This window comes from Myotis nattereri (assembly GCF_964212035.1).
Source record: "Myotis nattereri genome assembly, chromosome: 5".
Classification (NCBI taxonomy): Eukaryota; Metazoa; Chordata; class Mammalia; order Chiroptera; family Vespertilionidae; genus Myotis; species Myotis nattereri.
Window position 1 is genome coordinate 96,739,880 of NC_138080.1, and position 23,874 is coordinate 96,763,753.

Consider the following 23,874-nt stretch of genomic DNA (forward strand, 5'->3'; position numbering starts at 1 on the left):
GACCTTAGCAAGTCCTACTTCATCTCCCACACAGTGGACTTGCCAGGAAGACTTCATTTGAAATAAAATGTCCCATTGCTCACAACAAGGTCACACCTTACGAAATCCTTTCACTAGAGAGGAAGTGGTGAAGGTGCAGGCATTGTTGAGTCTGAATCCCAGCTCCACCTCTCATTGCAAGGGTCAGTTACACTCCCTCCCTCCCTTGGTGGCTGGGAAGACGGAGGAGCTGATGCCGGTGCAGCGCAACCACACAATTCCCGCCTGATGAATGGCAGTGATGACAGGGGGACCACAAGGAAGAGGACAGGCCCTTCTCGCTCTGATGGCAGAGCCTGGGCAGGGTCTCAACCACAGCACTACTGACATCTGGGGCCAGATCATTCTTTGTTGTGGGCCGCCCTGTGTCTCCTAGGGTGTTAAGCAGCATCCCTGGTCTCCACTCACACTCCCTCACCAGTTATGACAATCAAAAACGTCTCCAGATATTGCCAAATGCCACAAGGAGTCAAAGTCGCATCCAGTTGAGAACCACAGGTCTGGGAGGCCGGACAGAGGCTTGGCTCCTGCAGGACCAACAGGAAGAGGAGGACAGACTCTCCAGTCAGGGCCTCTTGCTCTGTCTCTGCTGGAGGCCTCCTTGTGATAAGGCTGCAGAAAACTGTGTTGGGTGTAGGGATGGGGAGGGAGCCAGAGAGGTAAGGACGAGAGAGAAAATAATAGCGAGAGGGACCCAGCCAGTGTGGCTCCATGGTTGAGTGCTGACATATGATCAAGGAGGTCATAGTTCAATTCCTCGTCAGGGAGCATGCCCGGGTTGTGAGCTTGATGCCTAGGAGGGGATGTGCAAGAGGCAGCTGATCAATGATTCTCTCTCATCATTGATGTTTCTATCTCTCCCTCTCCCATCATTGATGTTTCTATCTCTCCCTCTCCCTTCCTCTTTGAATTCAATAAAAATATATACTACTATATTTAAAAAAAAGAGAGAGAGGAGAATGAGAGAGACAGAGAGAGAGACACTACAGATGGATGGGGAAAGAAGAGACCTACACAAGGCTGAAAGCACCTAGGGCCCCAGGTCCCTGGTCTCTGAACACACCCTAGATTCACCCCTGGGCCTCTCGCAATGGAGTCTAGGGTCCTTTGTCCCTCCTCTAAGCGATCAGTGGGCCCACCCCCAGCCTGGTCTTGCTCTCCCCATTCCCTCCCAGACAATCCACCCACAGGTGCTGTCTCTCAGGCCTCTAAGATGCACCAGAACTTGACTCCTTCTCCCCACCGAGGGGTCAACCACCATTTCTTTGTATCTGGACATCAGGAGTCACTATCTGGCTGGCTTCCCTGCTTAACCCTCATTCTTCCTATCCTTTATTGTCTACAAAGCAGAGGCAAAACATATTGAAAACACAAATTATCCCTGACCCGTGTGGCTCAGTAGGATTGTGGGTTCAATTCCTGGTCAGGGTACATACCCAGATTGTAGGTTAAATCCACACTGGGCAAGAGCAGAAGGCAAATGGTTTTTAAAAAATATATATTTTTTTATTGATTTCAGAGAGGAAGGGAGAGGGAGAAAGATAGAAACATCAATGATGAGAATCACTGATTGGCTGCCTCCTGCACGCCCCCTACTGGGGTTTGAGCCCACAACCCGGGCATGTGCCCTTGACCAAAATCGAACTCGGGACCCTTTAGTCCACAGGCCGAAGCTCTATCCATTGAGCCAAACCAGCTAGGGCAAAGGCAAACAATTGATGTTCTCTCACATTGGTGATACTTCTCTCTCTCTCTTTCTAGAATCAACTGCAAAAAAAACCCCCACACAAATAAATAAAAATGCAAATCAGATCATGTCATCTTCATGCTCAAAGCCCTCCCAATGGCTTCCCTGGCCCTCATTATCAAATCCAAACCCTTGGCATGGCCTTCAAACAGCGTATGTGGTCCCCAGCCCCCAACTTATACCCGAAGTTCCTCTGTCCACTATCCCCAGGCCTGTCTGTCTGTGTCTGCAGCATTAAGGTGTCTATACAGATGTTCCTTTATCAGATAGGACTTCTCTGCCCATCCAGTCTGAAAATTACTTCCTCAAACACTGATCCTTCATCCTGTTGTGTAGTCTTCACAGTACTTTTGACCATCTGAACCGCCTTGCTTCCTTGTTGTTTGTCTCTCCTCGCCTGGAGTCTCAATCCCTAGAAGTCAGGGACCTTGTCTGTTATTCATTTCGACATCCCCAGGGCCCATGTGTCTGGCACATAGTAGGCCCTCAATAATTACTTTTGAATAGACAAACAAGAGAATGATTAGATGGTCTCCGTAGCCCTTTCCATATTGTGCTGTGGCGAGGCTCACAGGAAGAGGCCATGGTGATGGGGAGTCAGGGGCTGACATGGACATGGTGCAAAGAGGTCATCTGGGGCAAATGCAAGGATGTCCCAGCCACAGTGGGGAGGACACTTTTAGGATTTTTTACATCTTTTCTGTGACTCAAATGATAGACAGTGGTTTCAAGAGCCCTTTTCCTCCTTTCAACAGTTTCTTTGTGACTCTTTGTGAGTGCCTCATTGTTATTATTATTAAGCTGGATTCCCTCCAAGGCAGGACACTCCTGGGGAAAGTGGCAGGCCCTAGGGATGATGGGGGGGGTGGGGGGGGACAGCCCCGCCTCCCTTGGGCCCAGCCCTTCCCAGGCCTCCCGAGGCCAGGTGACAGAATTCGCCACCAGAGGGCGCTCCAAGGTCCCGCATCTGGACTGGAAATCAGAGGTGGGTTGTGCTGGGTGTGGTTGTCTGTGATACCTCTGTATCAGCCCACAGTGAGCTTTCTCTGAACTCTTCATTCATTTCCTCTTTGATACACTTTCCTTCTTTCTTTTTTCCTATGAGATGCTTGTTCACAATTTATGCTGAATTTGCTTTTAGGTCCTTTGTCTTTCTTCTTCTTCTGTGTTCTGTTTTGTTAATCCTCACCTGAGGATGTATTTCCACTGATCTTTTTTACAGAGAATGGGAGAGGGAAAAACAGAGAAACATCGATGTGAGAGAAACACATCAATTGATTGCCTCCTCCATGTGGCTGGGGCCGGGCTGAGGAGGAGCCTGCAACCAAGGTACGTGCCCTTGACCAGAATTGAACCTGGGACCCTTTGGTCCGCAGGCCAACACTCTATCCACTGAGCCAAACTGGACAGGGCAGTGATGGTGAACCTATGACCAACTCATTTTTTTGGTTGATTTTTCTTTGTTAAATGGCATTTAAATATATAAAATAAATATCAAAAATATAAATCTTTGTTTTACTATGGTTGCAAATATCAAAAAATTTCTATATGTGACACAGCACCAGAGTTAAGTTAGGGTTTTTCAAAATGCTGACACGCCGAGCTCAAAAGGTTCACCATCACTGGGATAGGGCGATACACTAGGGCGATATATTTGTTCACCACATGTGCTCTGCGACAGAAGCAGGGATTAAGGTAGATGGAGACTCTGCTATCTGCTGTCTATGGTGGGGGGAGGGTGGACAAGGGGACAGATACTGTGAACCTACCACTACCCAACAACATAACATCACTGCCATTCCTAAAGTGAACCTGACCTAGCCTCCAGGGTGGGAAAGGCTTTTCTGAGGAAGTGACTGTTTTTCCCTTTAATTCTTGAACAATCTCTTAAAATTTCTTATGAAAGAATTCAAACCCATAGAAACAAGAGAAAATGTTACAATGAACCCATGCACCCATCACCCAGCCATCCAGTTTCATGTCTACACCATCTACTCCCCCATTTCATCCCTATTCAATTATTATTTTACTTTTTTGAACAACTTATTCAAAAAAAATATTTGCATTGATTTCAGAGACGAAGGGAGGGGGAGGGGGAGGGGGAGGGGGAGGGGGAGGGGGAGAGGGAGGGGGAGGGGGAGGGGGAGAGGGAGGGGAAAGGGGAGGGGGAGGGGGAGGGGGAGGGACATCAATGATGAGAGAGAATCACTGATAGGCTGCCTCCTGCATGCTCCACATTGGGGATTGAGACCACAACTGGGCATATGCCCTGACCAGGAATCGAACCGAGACCTCTTGGTTCATAGGTTGATGCTCAACCACTGAGCCACGCTGGCCAGGAGCTACCCAATTATTTTGAAACAAATCCCATATATCTTATTATTTTATCTGTAAATACTCTAGTAGGAATCTCTGAAAGATAAGGATTCTTTAAAAAGAAAAATATCATCAAAACACCATTATCAGATCTAAACCCAAAAGAACAAAAACGAATCTTTCCTTAAGAAAGGAAGCAACATATACTAGTAAGCTGAGGCGCATGTGGCTGAAGCAAAGACAAGGGTGGTGGGCAGCGACCATACCATTTGGGGCTTTATGAACCAGAGTCAGGAGCTTGGCTTTGAACTTCATCCTCATAGCCATCAGTAGCCCCTGAATGGCTTTAATCAATGTTGAAAGATGATCTGATGGGCTGTGGAAAAAGCAATTCCAGCATAATACCTTGGCCTCCTATTGACCCTGAACTGTGCTTTTCTTTGACAAAATTGTAGGTTGCATCTGTGTTCCTGTTTGGTGACAGGGACTGAGTGTGGGCTCTAGAGTCAGGCAGACTGCATGCAGTTCAAATCCCACCACTTCTTTGTTGTTGTTAATCCTCACTGGAGGATATTTTTCCAGTGACTTTTAGAGAGAGTGGAAGGGAGGGGGAGAGACAGAGAAAGAAACATTGTCATGAAAGAGCCACACTGGCTGGGCCCACCTCCGCTCTTTATAAGGGGTATTACTGTAGGGAAGTCTCTGTCCCTCTCCCAACACCCTTTCCCTCATCTGTAAAAGGACCCTCAGGAGTCCTTGCTTCAGAGCTCACGGTTGGACTGAATGGGGTTCTGTAGAGGATGGTCAGTGACAGCACATCCAGGCCTTTTCTCCCTGCTTCCTGTCCCTGCAGGCATAATTTCTTTACTGGCAATGCTTCAAGGAACGAAGGGTTCAGGGCCTCCTGGCAGGAAGCCTCACCCTCCTAGAAGCCTTGAACTTCCTGCTCTCTCTGATACCCTGTCCTGAGGTTTACTACCCCTTGGGTGGGGCTGGTATGGCGCTGATGGAGGGAGGGGGTGTAACAGCTAAGCTTTCCCATTGGTTGTTTGGGGCTTCAGGCTGGGGAGGGGGGGCAGGTGTGTGGAGGGTCTCTTCCTCCACTGCCAGTCATGTGGTCTTAGGGGGTTATGATAAGGGGTGAGTCTTCTGCCTGGCTTGGAACCCAAGGTCTCCCTGTCAAGAACAAGGTCCCAGTAAGGATTCGATTGTTATCTTGGCCGGGGTTTGTACTCTCAGAGTCTCTACCCAAGAAGGCCACAGCAAGGGCACCTCAACTCCATCAACTTTCTCCACTATGCATGCACACGTGCACACGACCCTGGCTCAGTGGACAGTCTCACCTGTACACATCTGCACACATCTCCTCATGGGTATATGCACATCCCTCCATACATACTTGCCCACCTACATGTGCATCTATGCACATAAACAGGCATGTATGTGTAAACTAACTCACACACACCACCACATACACATACCCACACTCCTTAATACACACATACAAACAAAAAGGCACACACTCAGATACACCCACCCTCACGTTCAATGTACACTGCTGTTGTGATAGATCATTCCCAAAGACGGCTGTCATGGATTTCTTTCTTCCTTATTCTTAGAAAGCCACCCCAGAAGCAAAGATGCATTTATCTGTCACTGTATTGTTAGTGTCTCAGTGTGGGATATGGAAATGCAGCAGCCATTTTTGTGACCATGAGGATACATAATTAAGCAGAGTGGAAAGGTGGGAAGAAGGCAGGCCCTAAAGGACACATTTTTCAGAGAGGAAGAGAGAGGGATGGAGAAACATCAATGATGAGAGAGAATCACTGATTGACTGCCTCTTGCATGCCCCACACTGGGGGTCAAGCCCACAATCCGGGCATGTGCCCTGGCTGGTAATTGAACTGTGACCTCCTGGTTCGTAAGTCGATGCTCAACCACTGAGCCATGCTGGCCGGGCCCTTAAAGGCATTTTTGATCCATGTAATTAGTCAACTTGAGTCCCCCCTCTCCACCTCTGGAATTCCAGTTCTGCAGAGAGTTGGGAAAGAGGGACCTGCAGACCAGACCAGGGCCCAGGAGGCAGGAGGTCAATTCCTGACTGTGGTAAGTTGGCTTCCGCCCTCAAATGGGAAAGAAAACCTCCTCCTTCCATACTGACACAAAACCTACTCTACCCTTTAAGGCGCTTTTTTTGTTTTCCTTATAGGCAAACTATTGAATTAGACATTACATGAAAGTGAATTTTCACCATTTATACCACTGGGCATTCTAGGTAGAGAGAAAACCATGCGTACAGGCAAGGAGGTGAAGACCAGCAGAGTGAGTGTAAGGGATCCAATGATAATGAGTTTGCAACAGGGAGGGTGAGGGAGGCAGAAAATGAGGCTGGGGAGGTGGGCAAGGCCATAGGGGGGTGGGAGGAGGACCTGGGCTTTGGGCTTACCTCTAAACTCCCAGGGCCCATCCGCTCATCTAGACTGTCAGGGTCATGTGACTTTGCTCTTAAGATTTCATCTTCCTTCCATTGGTTTTCTCATACCAAACTCCTAAATAAAATTGATAAACAAGAGATAAGACAGCAAAAAGCAAATTTCTTTTCTGTCTGGTGTATGAGGTTATTTGAGCCGGAAGAGTTATCAAGGATATTCTTGTTCAATTAGCTTTTATTGACCATTTGACAATGTAAATTCACCTTTCAGCAATTTCATGTTTCTAAGTTTTGAGGAGGAAACTGGTCTTGCAAGGAGTGTCAGGCCATAAAAACTGAACAATGCACTGCCCTTGGGGTGGGGTGGGGGTGGGGGGGAGAAGGTCCTTATCGCTGGCCCCAGGACAGATCATCTGATATGACCTGGGAACCCCAACACCTAGGGGCCTTTCTGTAAGCCCACAAGGGAGCAGAACCATATCTACAAGACAAAGACCCCAGAAGATTATAAAAAGCGAAGCCTTTGTATGTTACTTCACTCTGATTTGGAAATTATTCCCGGAGTCCACTAGTCACTAGTGTTAATAAATGGGTCCCTCCCTTTCTCTAGGAAGCGTGCTTGGTTTTCCTTTGCTCTTCTGTAACAGTTTAATAAAAAACATTTCCTAAAATAGCACATATGGTATGACTATTTTATTTTTTTATTTTATTTTATTTAAATATATTTTATTGCTTTTTTACAGAGAGGAAGGGAGAGGGATAGAGAGTTAGAAACAACCATGAGAGAGAAACATCTATCAGCTGCCTCCTGCACACCCCCTACTGGGGATGTGCCTGCAACCAAGATACATGCCCTTGACTGGAATCGAACCTGGGACTCTTCAGTCCACAGGCCGATGCTCTAGCCACTGAGCCAAACTGGTCAGGGCTGGTATGACTATTTTAAATAAAATGTTTGTATGTATATATATATATATTTTTTAATACATTTTATTGATTTTTTACAGAGAGGAAGGGAGAGAGATAGAGAGTTAGAAACATCAATGAGAGAGAAACATCGATCAGCTGCCTCCCGCACATCTCCCACTGGGGATGTGCCTGCAACCCAGGTACATGCCCTTGACCGGAATCGAACCTGGGACCCCTCAGTCCGCAGGCCGACGCTCTATCCACTGAGCCAAACCGGTTTCGGCAGTATGTATATTTATATGTGCATATAATAATGTCTGGAAGGATATATATATATATATATACATATATATATATATATATACATACCAACTGTTAAACAATAGTTATATCTGAGTGATAAGATCATAGATTTATTTAATTTATTTTATTTTCAATATATATATTTTTTAATATATATATTTTTAAATATATTTCTTTATTGATTTCAGAAAGGAAGGGAGAGGGAGAGTGAGAGAAACATCAATGATGAGAATCATTGATTGGCTGCCTCCAGCACGTCCCCTACTGGGGATCGAGCCCACAACCAAGGCATGTGCCCTTGGCCGGAACTGAACCTGGGACCCTTCAGTTCGCAGGCCAACGCTCTATCCACTGAGCCAAGCCAGTTAGGGTTTTTTAAATATATTTTTATTTATTTCAGAGAAGAAGGGAGAGGGAAAGAGATAGAAACATCAATGATGAGAAAGAACCATTGATTGGCCGCCTCCTGCACACCCCCTACTGGGGATGGAGCCCACAACCCAGGCATGTGCCCTTGACCAGAATCGTACCCGGGACCCTTCAGTCTGCAGGCCGATACTCTATCCACTAAACCAAACCGGCTAGGCTAGGGCATAGATTAATTTTATTTATTTACTGCTTTTAGAGAGAGAGAGAGAGAAACACTGATTTGTTGTTCCACTAATTTATGCATTCATTGGTTACTTCTTATATGAGCCCTGACCGGAGATCAAACCTGCAACCTTGGCATATGGGGATGATTCTCTAACCAACTGAGCTGCCTGGCCAGGGCTGGGAGATATGGGTTCTGTTCCCAGTCTTGGCACCCAGTAACCTTGGACTTCATCTCTGTGAACCTCCATCTCCTTATCTGTCAGAGAGATAATGACAATAATTGGGACGCTGTGATGATCAGATGAGATAGCTTATCTGTGAGCCCTGAGGTGTGGCACAGGCCACCTTTTAACCTGCCACAGTGTCTGCAAGGCAAAGGAACACTTCCCTATCGTGGAAATTCAGGCCCAAGCAGTAGGTAAATGGAGACCATTTGGGGGCAGGGTCACCTTTGGCGAGGCCTTTACAATCCCACCACGAGGGCTGCAGCCTGCACAGCCCCGACATTACAGGATATAAAGTCATCGAACTGCACAGCCAGTTCTTTTCTGTGCACTCCAAGGAGAAAAAATAGGAACAGCCACTTCCCGGCCATCTCTGAATGGCTGGCGCTTTTCATAATTTAGCTGTCTGCTCTGGGTAATTACTCTGCTCCTGCTGACGAGCTTGGAGCAATAGTGGTTCCCAATAACTAGAGACTTAATAAGGCTAAATTATAATGAGTGTCCTGCGGAATTACACACCGCATTAACACCAAATGAGTTCATTAGAAATTCATTAGGAGTGATTCTTGTGGCTGCCACAGGAATTCATCACAGGTAGCTCATGGCAGGAGAAGGATGGATGAGTAAATGCACAAGTAACTGGATGAAGACCTTTGGACATCTGGCTTTGGCCTGAAGCAAGATTTTTTGAGGGTCATGGGCTGCTCTGGCTGTAAGTTTGGTTAGAGGTGCGGATGCTTGAATGCTATTAGAGCTACTCCCGCTTCCTCCTGGTGATGGCCCCAGCCAGCATTGGACAGGTGGACATGGGAGGTGGGCAATCTTCCTTCCCAGTCCTGGGAACTGAGGAACCATATAGCAGACTTGCCTGCCTAGCATGCATTTCCCGTTCCTCTGTAAACACTTTTATGTTCCTTCCATGTTCCTTGAAGAGCTACTTCTCCCCCTGCTGCATGTGGGTCTTCCTGGGACTGTCACTCAAGACCTTACACCCAGCCCCAGGAGTTAATACCCATCCCTCACTAGGCCAATTGGACTTTCTCTCCTGGTACTTTCATTGATTTATTTTTTTGGTTAATCCTCACCTAAGAATATTTTTTCCATTGACTTTTACAGAGAGTGGAAGGGAAGGGGAGAGACAGAAACATAGATGTGAGGACATACATCAATACATCACCTCCCACATGTGCCCCGACCACGGCTGAGGATTGAGCCTGTAACTGAGGTACATGCTCTTGATCTAAATTGAACCCGTAACCCTTCCGATGCTCTATCCACTGGCCAAACCCACCAGGGCTCTCCTGGTGCTTTTAAATTATCTAACATTAAAGATGTGCTAGGTGCCAAGCCCCTTTCTAAGTACTACCATTGTTTTTGGTAGTCAATCTTTTTTTCTTAACATAATCTGCTTATTAAGATAATTGAAATATAATATTCAAGTATACAAATATAATATTCAATGTATATTTACAGCTTATCTTGTTCAACACAGTATCTGATTCTTGAGTGTTCTTTTTGTAGCATTATTCTTTTCTAAATTTTTTCTTTTTAAAAACAATTTTATTTATTGATTTTTTTTTTTTCAGAGAGAGAGAAAGGAAAGGAGAAACATCCATTTGTTTTTCCACTTATTTATGCATTCATTGGTTGCTTCTTGTATGTGCCCTGATCAGAGATCAAACCTCCAACATTGGCATACTGGGACGGCACTCTGTAACCAACTGAGCTACCTGGCCAGCGCTTAAATTTTTTCAATTACAGTTTACATTCAATATTATTTTGTATTAGTTTCAGGTATACAGCACAGTGGTTAGACAATCATATACTTTACAAAGTGCTCCCCCTGATATTTTCAGTACCCACCTGGCACCATACATACTTATTGCTATAGTAATGACTATGTTTCCTATGCTATACTTTACATCTAAGTACCTTCTTGGAGGAGTTATCCAATCTTCCTCTGTCCCGAGGAGGTGGGTTAAATTGTCAGCCCCATTCTGCCTCGTGCAGAGGTTAAGTGACCTTCCCAGTAACTGGCCAACCTGGGATTTGAGTGGAGGGCTATAAGGATGGAGGAGTATTAAAGGTCACTGTCCTCCACTGGTTTATGATCCATGTACATCCAGAGAAACTTCAGCCCCACACCACTCACCTCAAATAACAGTATTCATGCTAATAATGGTTTTGAATAATACTTTTCTTTCTTTTCTCCACATTTTGATGCTTCCCATTTGTATGTGCAATTTTTCCTACCTAAACTAACTGGCCAACAATAGGGGACTGGTTAAATAGTTGCAATATATCTATACTAGAGGCTCGGTGCACAAATTCATGCACAGGTAGGGTCCCTCTGGGTGGCTTGCAGGGATCGGGCTGAAACCTGCAGTCCAACGCTGCCTGCAGCTCCTACCTGCCGCTCCTGCTCATCCTAGCCCCACTGTGCCTGCCCCACTGCGCTTGCGCCCAATCAGTCCCAATCGGGAGAGGCTTGCACTGCCGCAGCAGCGCTTGCCAGCCATGAGCCCTGTGTCTGTCGCCCTCCCAAGGGGAGTGGCCTGCGGGATCAGGCTGAAACTGGCTCTCCGACATCCCCCGAGGGTCCCGGATTGGGAGAGGGCACAGGCCAGGCTGAGGGACTCTACCGACGCACAATCAGGCTGGGGAGGGACCGCGGGAGGGCTCCAGGGCATGTCCGGCCCATTTCCCTCAGTCCCAATTGGCCGGACCCTACCAGTTGGAGCATCTGCCCCCTGGTGGTCAGCGCATGCCATAGCGAGCGGTTGAGCAGCCTTAGCATGTTATTAGCATATTATGCTTTGATTGGTTGTTCTGCCGTTGGGTCTATTTGCATATTACCCTTTTATTATATAGGATAGTAGATTATTCTATGGGTCAGTAAAGGGATGGCTGGAGCTAGAGTGGGCACTCAGGTGGTGGGAATTATGTAGGAATCTTGATAAGACTAGTTGCTATGGCCCTGGCCTATGTAGGTCAGTGGTTGAGCATTGACCTATGAACCAGGATGTCAGGGTTTGATTCCTGGTCAGGGCACAGGCCTGGATTGAGGGCTCCATCCCCAGTAGGGGGCATGCAGGAGGCAGCTGATCAATGATTCTCATCATTGATGTTTCTATCTCCCACTCCATCTCCCTTCCTCTCTCTGAAATCAGTAAAAACATATTTTAAAAAATAGACTAGTTGCTATAGGGAATGGGGCCAGGGGCCACTTAGTGATGAGGGGAAGGACTACAGAGCTGTTTACAAACCTGACTAAGAAAAAGAATAAATAAATAAATGAAAACCTGAATAAGGGAGGACCATGAGTTTGTAGTGGTGTCATTACCCCATTGTGTCTTTTCTTGTGGTTATAGTTAACAGTCCAGAAGTGAAGATAAAATAAATTTTTTTGTCCAAAGACGGAAACTGGGAAGCTAAGGTGGCCAAAGAACATTGCGGGTCCTGGCAGAGGAAGTGATGCATCCATGGATGGGAAAGGAAGTGAGAGTAGGGGGTGAACTGGGAGAAAGGGGATGAGCTGTGAGGCTGGGAGCTCTATCCAATGGGGTGGGGACTGTCTTTTATTGAGCACTAGGCTATGTGTTAGGGAATGAATGAATGCATGCATGCATGAATGGGTTATAACTCTGGCATTAGAGCCAGAGTCTAGCACTGTTTTTCTTTTTCTTTTCTTTTCTTTTTTTATTGTTTAGGTATTACAAATAGTAATACATATGTCCTTATGTCTCCTTTCCACCCCCTCCCCCACTGACCTCCCCCCGGCCTCCCCTACCCCCTGGCACTTGCTCTCACCCCCCGCCTCAGTGTCTTCCATCTGTTGGTTGTGCTTATACATATGCATGCATACAAGTCCTTCCGTTGATCTCTTACGGCACTGTTTTTCATTATAGTAGCTAGTACCACTTCAGGTCAGGGAGAACTGAATTCAAATCTGAGCTTCATCAATGATAAGTTTGTGACCTTGGACACTTAATACACTCTTGCATACCCCATACCAAACTCTGAAAAAAATGCTTTACAAAAATTAATTCATTTCATATTCATAACAACCCTTTAAGGTAGACACAATTGTTATCCCCATTTTGCAGATGAGGAAACTGAGACACAGGAAGATAAATAACTTGCCCAAGGTCACACAGCCAGCAAGTGGCAGAGCTGCAATTCAAATCCAGGCAGTCTGGCCTCAGAGTCCCTATGTCTTCTAATTTCGAATTATTTCTAATTATGGATAAATGAAGTGCCAACTAGACTTCCTAAGAAAATACTGAATTTCTTAAGACTCTGATAAAAAGAGGGGAATCATCATGGAATAAATTGCCCTCAGATTTTCAACTTAGCCTTGATATTCTAGGATCAACCTCAATTAGTATCTCAGATTCTTAACTGAGGAAAAAAGAGGAAGGGGTTTGATCAAAGAATCTATAACACTGATCAATCATGTACTCCATGCAAGGCCCTGCAAGCACCCTGGTTAGGAAACTGGGAGGAGGCCCAGGGCTTCTCCTCCGATCATGGACTCAAGCACCTGCATTTCCCACCCCTTCACTAGTCACTCCCAGAATAATGGTGGCCAATTTGAGGCAGGAAACCAGTGGGGCGGGGGGATTGGGGGGATCAGGAGGGCTAGCCTTGGGCCCTTCTTTATCTCCACTAGCTTACAGTTACTTTACTGGTTCAATTGCCCCATAAAACCTCGCTGTGAGTTCGTTTACCCTTCTTGGAAAGCTCTCAATGAGTGCCTGAATTAATAGGTGAACCCCAGTTAAAGAGAGAGAGAGACTGGGTGTGAGTAAGAGGAGGGCTGGGGGTCAGCTATATACAAAGACTCCAATTAAGGGGAGAGGAGCTGACTCAGGTGTTCTGGTACCAATGTTGTCCTTTCCACACCCCACCGCTCCTTTCTGCCATTGATGACGACCTTGGTAGAATAGCTACTAAAAAAAAAAAACCACACGGTTCTGGCCGTTCTAAAGAAAAGTCAGTGAAAAGGGCATGACATGGAGGCCTGGCGAGGCATCTGGTCCATCAGGCCAGCTCTTGCTAAGTCCCCTGGCTTGAAGCTTCTCAAGGTAAGTATGCATCATAACCACTGGGGAACTTGTCAAATGCAGGCTCCAGGGAGCCACCCACTCCTACGGAATCAGATTTCTGGATCAGGGCCCAGGGATTTCCACTGTTCACACACCCTCCCCTCCTGCACCCTCAGCTGTGTACAATGAAAACCACACGGAGGAACACAGCCTTGTGGTCTACTCCAGACTGATCTGAACACATAAAACGAAATCAGCAGCATCCCAGTGCCGGCCAAGTTCACATCCATACAAAGTGTGAAACGCAGCCTCTCTCCCTGAAGGGATTACAATCTAATTGGGAAACGAAAGACACACTTTGTGAAAAAGTAAATTAATGCTACAATAAATACTCATTCAAAAACAATAGGTAGATGGGCTGGACAAACTGCCAATGAATGAGGGTAACAGTATCGGTCACTGAAACACTAGATTCAGTGCTGAGCACCTTATTTATATACTCTTGTTTCATCCTCATTTAAACTCTGGGTGACAGGTATTTTATCCTCTTAATAATGAGCACATTAAGGCTTTGGCTTATTTATCAGTTCCTTTCAGGTCAGCCTTCCCCGACACTTAGGAGGGGGTCAGGGTGATGTCTCCTTTCCCACATCATTATGGCCTTTACCCCATTTATCACACCACGTCGTTTGTGCCTGTTTACCAGGCTGGGTCTCCCACAAGACTTGAGGACAAATACTTGTTATCTGTCTAGTGCAGCCGTGGGCAAACTATGGCCCGCGGGCCGGATCCGGCCCGTTCGGCTGTTCTATCCGGCCCGCGGAGCCGAAAGAGCGGAGGGTTCTCTTGCTCTCCCCTCTGCTCCTTCACCAGCAGCAGTGTTAACATGTATTAGTTCACACAAACACTCCATCCATGCTTTTGTTCCGGCCCTCCGGTCCAGTTTAAGAACCCATTGTGGCCCTCGAGTCAAAAAGTTTGCCCACCCCTGGTCTAGTGCACAGGAGGTGCTCAGGTAACATATGTTGAATAAATGAAGGTTGTGTATCTGAAGTCTCAGAGCTAATACATGAAGACTAATACATGAGACTCTAAAGCCCAGGTTTCTCCGAGCCATTACAAGTAGAATGTACACACTAGGGGGATTCCTTAAAGGGACAATCTATAGGTTGGAGTAATCCGGGAAGGCTCCCTGGAGGGGGCATTTGTAAGATCAATTCAAATTTGGAAAGACAGATGGAAGGTGCGCAGTCAATCCAGACAGGCCAAAGCTCAAAGGTAGGATTCTACCAAGTGCACACTTCTTCCAAAGCTAGAACCACCTGCCCCCCGGGGATTTCAGGAGACTGCACTCCACCCCTAAACCTCTCTAGCTTACTCACTGATGGTCATCTTATATCTAACTTACATTCCAATTATCTCTGTTAAGTTATTTTCCTCCAAGGTTTACAGGAAAATGGCAAATGCTTTACTGTTTTCCCATGCCTAGACTAGGGTGATGTAATGTATGTTTTAGTGTATTTCTCCATTGGAAAGTCCCCTTTAATAATGAATGGGATAGGTTTCATGAAGAAATAAGATCCATGATGTCTATAATATACTGCAAATGGCGGGGGGGGGGGGATCAAGATAAAATAGTATCTTTGGGTTTCAATTTTGTTAAAAAGAACAGAAAAGCCCTAACCGGTTTGGCTCAGTGGATAGAGCGTCGGCCTGTGGACTCAAGGGTCCCAGGTTGATTCTGGCCAAGGGCATGTACTTTGGTTGCGGGCACATCCCCAGTAGGGGGTGTGCAGAAGGCAGCTGATTGATGTTTCTCTCTCATCGATGTTTCTTTTTTTAAAAATATATTCTATTGATTTTTTACAGAGAGGAAGGGAGAGGGATAGAGAGTTAGAAACATCGATGAGAGAGAAACATCGACCAGCTGCCTCCTGCACGCCCCCTACGAGGGATGTGCCCGCAACCAAGGTACATGCCCTTGACCAGAATCGAACCTGGGACCCTTCAGTCTGCAGGCCGACGCTCTATCCACTGAGCAAAACCTGTCAGGGCACTCACCGATGTTTCTAACTCTCTATCCCTCTCCCTTCCTCTCTGTAAAAAAAACCAATAAAGTATTAAAAAAAAAAAACAGAAAAAAAGATAATTATGAATATGCCCGTGCACATATGGGAAATGTCTAAAAGGTTATATATACTGAATTTAACAGCTGCTGGTTCTGGAAAATGAGATCCAAAGGAATGTGGGGCTTTCACCTTTACTTTACACTGTTTTGCGCTTTTGTCTTTTTACACATTTGAGTATTAATTAACTTCACAATTGAAAACAACTGTAGTGGGATTAAAGGTAGCCTTTACTTTATTTGTTTTGCTTCTCCCAAATTTTCTACTATGAGAGTCTATTACACTTATAATCAGAAAATTTGAAACCCTTTTCCCCATAAAGGTTAAGAAAAAAGAAATAAATTCTCAAGATGGCACAATTTGTGATGGTGCTGGACAGAATGTTTGGGGGAAGTACCAAAGATGTTTTAAACTCTGCGTCCCGAGAAATTCAGCACCCAGGCAAGCTGTGCATAAACCAATTTAGTTCCAACTTGGCAAAACATGTTAAGAGCTGTATGAATGTTCCAGATCTCGTAACTTTGTAATCCCAACCTGGGGCTTTAGCTCAAGGAAATGCTTAAAAAAAAAAAAAAAATCCTCTGCATATAAAAAGCTCACTGTGGCCTACTATTAATGGGGTAAGCTGGGATCCCCTCCCAAGAAGTCCAAGAGCAAACGTTACGAAGCCATTTCTAACAACCAAAATGGCAGCTTCTCAGAAACATGGGACTGTGTTTACAAACTAATGCTACGCAAAGCAAAACAGAATGAAATATTGCATTTGCATGGAGATTATGGCTATTATATATCTTTTATAATTAGAGTCAGTGAGAAAGCAAGGATGAGAGAGAAGGAGAGAAAAGAATGAAAGAGGGAGAAAGAGAATAGGAAAAATAAAAAGTTATGGTGCGCCCTAACTGGTTTGGCTCAGTGGATAGAGCGTCGGCCTGCGGACTGAAGGGTCCCAGGTTCGATTCCAGTCAAGGGCATGTACCTTGGCTGCGGGCACATCCCCAGTAGGAGGTGTGCAGGAGGCAGCTGATTGATGTTTCTAACTCTCTATCCTTCTCCCTTCCTCTCTGTAAAAAAGCAATAAAATATATATATTTTTAAAAAAGTTATGGTGCTAGGGTAATGAGATTATGGAGAATTTTTGGAAATGTCCTTAAATGATGCTGAAAGTTGTTTTGGTAGTAAATATGAACTATACACAGGAGCTCTGTGATTTGGGGCAAGTTATTTAGCTTCTCTGAACTTCAGTTTTCTCCTTGGCAGACTGGGGACAACAATTGTACCTACTTCATAGAGTTGTTTTGAAGATTAAATGAGATAATGCATATAAAACACTCAGCACTGTGCCCAATGCATACTAAACACTCAATAAATGTTAGCTGTTAGTGTCACTGCTATTCCGTCATTATTATAAACTCCAGTCCCTCAGCCCAGCCTACACCCTCTTGTAATCCGGGACCCCTCAGGGGATGTCTGACTGCCGCTTTTATTATTATAGATGAGGGGAAAGTCTTGTATGCTCTAGGTGGGAATGTAATCTGTTAATTAATACCTTCAGAAAGGCAGGAGAGTAATAGATATAAACATTTTACTAGTAAATACGAAACCCTTCTGTTCCAGGAACTTCATATCTAGGAATTCATTCTTAGAAAATTATCTTAGTAAATAATCTGACATGTACAATAAGAGGTGTGAACGAGAATGTTTATCTCAGAATTATGATAGAAAAAGATTGGAAATAACCTACAGATCCAGCAATAGCTATATAAGTTATGAAACATATACACAATAAAGTATTCTGGAGCTCTTAAGAAGGATATGAGATATATATATATAAAAGCCAGCACTAACCTATGAACCAGGAGGTCACAGTTCGATTCCTGATCAGCACGCATGCCTGGGTTATGGGATCGATCCCCCATGGGGGGGTGTGCAGGAGACAGCCAATCAATGATGTTTCTCTCTCATCTTTGAGGTTTCTATCTCTCCCTCTCCCTTCCTCTCTGAAATCAATAAAAATATAATTAAAAAAACACACAAACACACATTAAATCACCCCCCAACACACACACACATCATCATCATCATCATCATGGATTTTCTGATGCTATATTATATATACATATTAAAATTTCATATTTCGGAGCAACTGACAGTCCTATGTTTTTTATTTTTAAAAATAAGACTCCTAGTTGGGGTAAGAAATTCCAAGATTGGAGACTGAAGACTGTTCCCTTATCCTGGTATGTTGTTTTCCTATGTTCTTAGCTTCCTCCAATCTTACTGCTTGTCCTAACATCCAAATCCTATTGTTCTGCCCTAGCTAGTTTGGCTCAGTGGATAGAGCATCGTCCTGTGGACTGAAAGGTCCCAGGTTCTATTCAAGTCAAGTACACATGCCCAGGTTGTGGGCTTGATCCCCAGTAGGGGGGCGTGAGGGGGCAGCCAATCAATGGTTCTCTCTGATCATTGATGTTTCTATCTCTCTCTGCCTCTCTAAAAAAAAAAATCCTATTGTTCCTTCAAGACCTGTATCAAACGCCTTCTACACAAAGATGCACCGGCCACCTGGACAGGTTGATCCTTCCCCACACCCTGGACCACACATCTGCACTTTTCTCGGGACGCATCTCATCTTGTTTGCTGGCGTGTGTTTTGTCTCTGGACTAGACTGGAAGCTCTCTTGGGAAGGGTGTATGTCTTATTCAGTCTTTTCGCAGTGCCGGCCCATGCAGGAGGTGCTCTGTGCACTTTGGCTGATGAATGGGAGGGTAAAAGAGTAAATGAGGGATGATGAGCAAGGACGGAGGGCAGGGTCTGGATGAATGGAGGGAGGGATGGGCAGAGTGGATGACACCCCAGCCCCTGTGGCAATGCTGGCCCTGGTTCCGCTGGGACTAGCAATGGGACTGCAATAGCAATGGGACTGCAACAGCAATGGGACTGCAGCCAGCACTTCCCTGGGTGAATAACCTCAGGGCTGTGCTCCTCCAGGCCTTGCCCACATCATAAAACATCAAGCACTTCCTCTTCGGGGGCAGGAGGGAGAAGTGGGGTGACTCAGGGGCTGAGCCTCAGCATCTGGGAGGGTTTATAAGCTGGGCCACCAGGCCCTTCAGCACCACGAACCTTATTCCTCACCTCTTGCTCCCTGGCCTCCAGGTCTCCCGGCAGCATGGCCTTCAACGGCAAGTACGAGATCGAGAGTGAGAAGAATTATGACGAGTTCATGAAGCGCCTTGGTGAGTGGGGTCCTAAGAACATCTTCCTGGGCTGGTCTGTAACAACTGGCACTGGTCCAGGAACCCAAATTCCTGGGGTAAAGTGGGACAGGACTTCATTTACTCATTCATTTACTCCTTCCTTTGTTGAGCCTCTATCCCAGGCTCTCGGCTAATAAGAACCATGAAGACTCTTTGGCTTTAAAGCTCTTAGGAATATTAGTATCTCCAATTTACTGATAGAAAACTTGAGGCCCAGAGAAGTGGAGTCTCTAGTCCAAGGTTATACAGCTAGAACCTGGTGAAGTAGAGACTTAGTTGGTTTATTCATGCCAACATTTATTGAACACCTACTGTATGGCTAGGGCCAACTCACTGGTCCTGATGGGCCACCACAGCTCTTGCCCAAGGTCACGGTAAGTCTCTGGCAGAGGATATTAGCACCCAGGACCTTACGATGAGATGATGAGTGATGTCCCCACATCATGCCTTGTAAGAGGTGACAAGGAGTCACCAAAGACTAGGTTTGAGAAGCTCCTTCTTCATTCAGTCATTCAACAAACAAAGGCCTCTTACTGTGTTAGGCTCTCTGGGCAGAGATCAAAGACCCCACGCCTCTTACTTGCTCAATCTGCAGCACTAGTTGTGAGGAACCAATGAGACAGTGGAATTAACAACCCTGCAGAAATCCTGGTGCTCTAATACCGAGGCAGTGCGATTGTCAGAGACCAGTGCCCTCATCCTGGTGACAGAGAGGCCCCCCAGAGCAGTGCTCATGTGCCCTGGGGCCTTGGGGAGACCAAAGCCCTTCTGAGTCAATTGCTGGGAGTGGCCCTGAGGCACAGTGACTTGGCCTCCCCTGCAGCAGTCTAGTGAGGCAATAGAAGGGAGCCAGTCCCAGTTCTAGACCTGGTGCTGCCCGGAACCTCGACTGAGATGCCGGGAGGCCCCTTTCCTGCCCGTGGGTCTGCACTTCCTAATCTGTGAAGGTAGTCTTGAAGGTCCCCTTCGTTCTAGAAATTTGCGAGCTTGGCCAGTTTCTGTGATAATTATGTTATGTCACTCTCAGAAGAACAGCTGTTATTTATTGAGTATAAACTATATGGCAGGAGTTTACAAGACACACTTTAATCCTTACACCAGCCCTGTAAAATGGGCCTTCTTATCCCCATTTTGTATGGAAACACTGAGGTTTGGAGAGGTACTTGACCAAGCTGCAATGGCTCATGGTAGAACTGAAATTTGTGCTTTTAACTGACAGGGTAGCCTGCCCCAGTGTAGGCGAGCTCTTTCCCAAAGCCACATGTAAGCAGCTCTTACATGGCCTTTCTGCTTGTCCTCCCGGGCCAGGGCTCCCCAGCGATGCAATTGAAAAGGGCCGTAATTTCAAGATCGTCACGGAGGTCCAGCAGGATGGGCAGAACTTCACCTGGTCCCAGCACTACCCCAGCGGCCACTCCATGACCAACAAGTTCACCATTGGCAAGGAGTGTGACATGGAGACCATGGGAGGCAAGAAGTTCAAGGTGAGAAGCCACTGGACACTCCTCCCCTCCCTCTTTCCTCAGGCTTCCAGCTAACTTCTGGGTCTCAAATAGGTACCGTGGGGCTGCTCCCCAACTTGAGGTGTCTTTCTCTAGTCTAGTCTCCAGCAGTAAGAGCTTGAGTTCCTTGGCAGTTGACACACTCCTTGGTTTTACCAGCAATGCTACTGTCAATAATAAATAATATGATGATAATAGAATTTGTTAACATTTACTGAGCTTACTGTATGCCAGACACTTGCTGAATACTTCACATGTTAATGCAGTTAATCCTATGAGGTCGCCACAATTATTAGCGATGGGGATGTTGGTCTGAGCCCTGGGATTAAATAGCTTGCCCGATCACACAGCAGGGACAGGCCTTCACACCCAGGCAGTCTGGCTCCAGAAAGCATAACTCTGTTTTATGCTGCCTCTGGGTAGCCTAGAGTTGAAGTAAACACTAGAATCAGACTCATCTGGGTCTGAAACTGTACTCTTAGGTAGCAAAGAAGTGAAAGGTGGCTGGCTGGCTGTTCCCATCCTGCCCAGACTGGTCCCTCAGGTCCTCTACCCATTCTGGGTCCCCTCCGGAGCCCCCCAACCATGCCCATGAGTACTTTGCTCTTCAAGCTGCCATGTGAAGAACAAGTAGTCATCCTATTCATATTCTGCCACTTGGCTCTTCTAAAAAGTTAACCATCTCTCATGATGTCTTTCTCTGTCAGTAGTACATATCGATTTGTCTTATTCTTTTTAATGGCCGCACGGTATCCTATGGTAGGGAAATGCTGTCATTTATTTAACACTCCCTCATCACTAGATATTTAGGTTATTTACCAGTGGGTATCCCAGGTTGGATATTTAGGTTGTTTACAGTCACAATCTGCAAGCAACACCCTTGGACAACATCATCCTCATAATGATGATCACTACTAACAGTGCCTGGCACTGTTCTAAACACTTTACATGTGTCATCTTAAATCACTTGCTGCTCACAATAGCTCTATGAAGTAGGTATAGTTACTAGCTCATGTTAGTGATGCACAACTGAGGCACAGCAAGGTTGAGTGAGTTGTGCAAGTGATCTGTATCTTTGGTTTGTGTAAAGTAAGTGAATTCCCAGAGAGGAATGCTGGGGCTGCAGAGTTACATAATAACTCTGAGGGTCTGGCCTGCATTTGGGGGCCTCTGCCCACTCACACTCAGAGTTATGCTTCCTTTCCAGGCCACTGTGCAGATGGAAGGCGGGAAGGTGGTGGTGGATTTCCCCAACTATCACCAGACCTCGGAGATCGTGGGTGGCAAGCTGGTGGAGGTGAGTGTCCTGCTGGATCCTGGGGGGACTGGAGTGTTTTTCTGCCCCCCGCCATGGCCCCTGAGAGGCAGGCCTCTGAGCAGCTGGCTTTATAAGGACTTCCTGTGCCAGGCCTTGTGCTCTCATTTGATCTTCACAATAACCCTGGAAGGTAGGGATTTTTATCCCCATTTTACAGGCGAGGGGACTGAGGCCTGGGGAGGCTAAGTGATAAGCTGGAGGGCACATAGCTTTTATGATGAAGCTGGGATCTGTGACTCCGGTGCTCACACTCAGCGACCTCAGAGGCCCACGCCTGGAAGCCCATGGGACCTTCCTCGAGTGTCAATGAAGGGCAAGTCCAGGAGAACCCTGCCAGGACCAACACTCTGCTCCAGCTAGATCTTCTGATTTTTCAAGAGAGGCTGGAAATGTGCACTTCTTTGTGAAATCTCCAGATTAAATGTTGACAACTAATGGAATGTTTTTTAAAATCCTGGCAGGGCTAACACACACACCTGTGGACTGACCCCTCCCATACTTGATGCTCTGTAAACAGAGGTTGAAATGTTGTCCTGAGATGCCCTTCATCTCACTTCCATTTCTAGCCCCCACCCCCCAAACCTGGGGCTCCTCAATGTTCCCCAGGGGAGAGAAACGGAGGTGAAGTTAAGAGGGAAGCTTGCTGCTTTCCTGTGAAGAACATTAGAACAGCTGCCGACATGCACATCTTACGACAGCGTGTCTCCGTGGCCTTGAGCCCTGGCACTGCACACAGGGGCCTTCACTGAACAGTATCCTCTTGCCTGCCTCTTCCACAAAACCTTATGCGTCCTGAGGGCAGGAGCCACACCTGCCCATCACCAAGCACGGGTGCCACACATACCAAATGGTGCAGAGGTTGCGTGTGGCCTCTTGACCTTAGAGGTTCTCTAAACTTCAGTTTTCTCATCTGTACGATGGGGGCAACCTCGCAGTGCTGCTGAGAGGTCTCAGTGGGGTAATGCAAGGGAAGTGACTGGCCTGGTGAACTGAACAAACAAGTGGAAAGTTATCCTGCAGAGTCGTCTGCTTAGCACTTTTGCTACACTGAGTCTGCACAGTGATTCGTGTAACAACTTGAAAAACAGGCCCAGAGAAGTGGTGCCACTGAGTCATTTCTACTCCGGGCTGGGACTGGAGGCTGGTCTTCTGCAGGCTGTGCCCCATGGTCACCCTGGGATCCCCGCATTGATGCCCTCTGTTCTGCTTTTTCTTTCAGATCTCCACCATTGGAGGCGTGACCTATGAGCGTGTGAGCAAGAGGCTGGCCTGAGCGGGCAGGCGGGGCTCCGAGGGGCTCCAGAGCCTCCAATAAAGCTGGTCCCAGAGTGGACATTCTGCTCACCCCAGACCCTCTCTGTCTTTGTTTTCTGGAGTCCTGGGGGTAGTTTCTGGCTGGGGAGGGTGGGAAACCCTTGAGGATGGGTACACAGGCCAGACCTTGGCCCTGAGATCCCTGTGGGACCTGTGTCGTGGCAGAGGGAGCCTTGTGTGTGGACTACATACTCCTGAGCCCCTGCAAGCGGCCAAAGGCGGTGCTCAAGAAGCACCCCTCTGTGGACCCCACACCCCACTCTGCTACCCACCACTGTGTGGGTGGAGATAATCCTCTAAGGAGACAAATGCCACCTGGGAGGGGTGACACACTGACTCTGAGATGGGCCACAGGACAAGCATATCAGAATTGGTGTGTGTGTGCGCGGGAAGGGGGGGGGGGGAGGGGAGGAATGGCATTTCCAGGAAAGGTCCCTGCTGCTCGGCTACAAGGCTGCACAACACGTCCCTGGCTCTGCCACTAACTTCCTTTGGGCCTCAGTTTACCTACTGGTACAAAGCGGGGCCAGGAGAACCGGTGAGGGACTGAGGAAAAATGATGGCCCATGAGCTGGCAAAGGGGCAATGAGAGCGACAGGAAGGGACGGGGGTGTCATGGTCTGGACTAGCAGCTTGGGCAGCGGTGCCTGGGAGACACTGAGAGGCTGTGGTGGGCTGGGGAAGGTGGTCAGGGGGTCACTCCGACCCCCTGGCGGGTGCCTGAAGCCCGGAGTCAGGGAGGG

General features: G+C 46.8%; 1 protein-coding gene across 1 annotated transcript; it reads left to right on the forward strand.

The window, feature by feature from the left end:
- Window positions 1-18,909: 18,909 nt before the first annotated feature.
- FABP6 (fatty acid binding protein 6) lies at window positions 18,910-23,090 on the forward strand (the record flags this gene model as incomplete). The annotated part of the gene is made up of 4 exons (XM_081093054.1): window positions 18,910-18,976; window positions 20,306-20,481; window positions 21,707-21,796; window positions 23,037-23,090. 4 exons carry the CDS (start codon window positions 18,910-18,912, stop codon window positions 23,088-23,090), a joined length of 387 nt encoding a protein of 128 aa, XP_080949180.1.
- Between the last annotated feature and the right edge of the window lie 784 nt (window positions 23,091-23,874).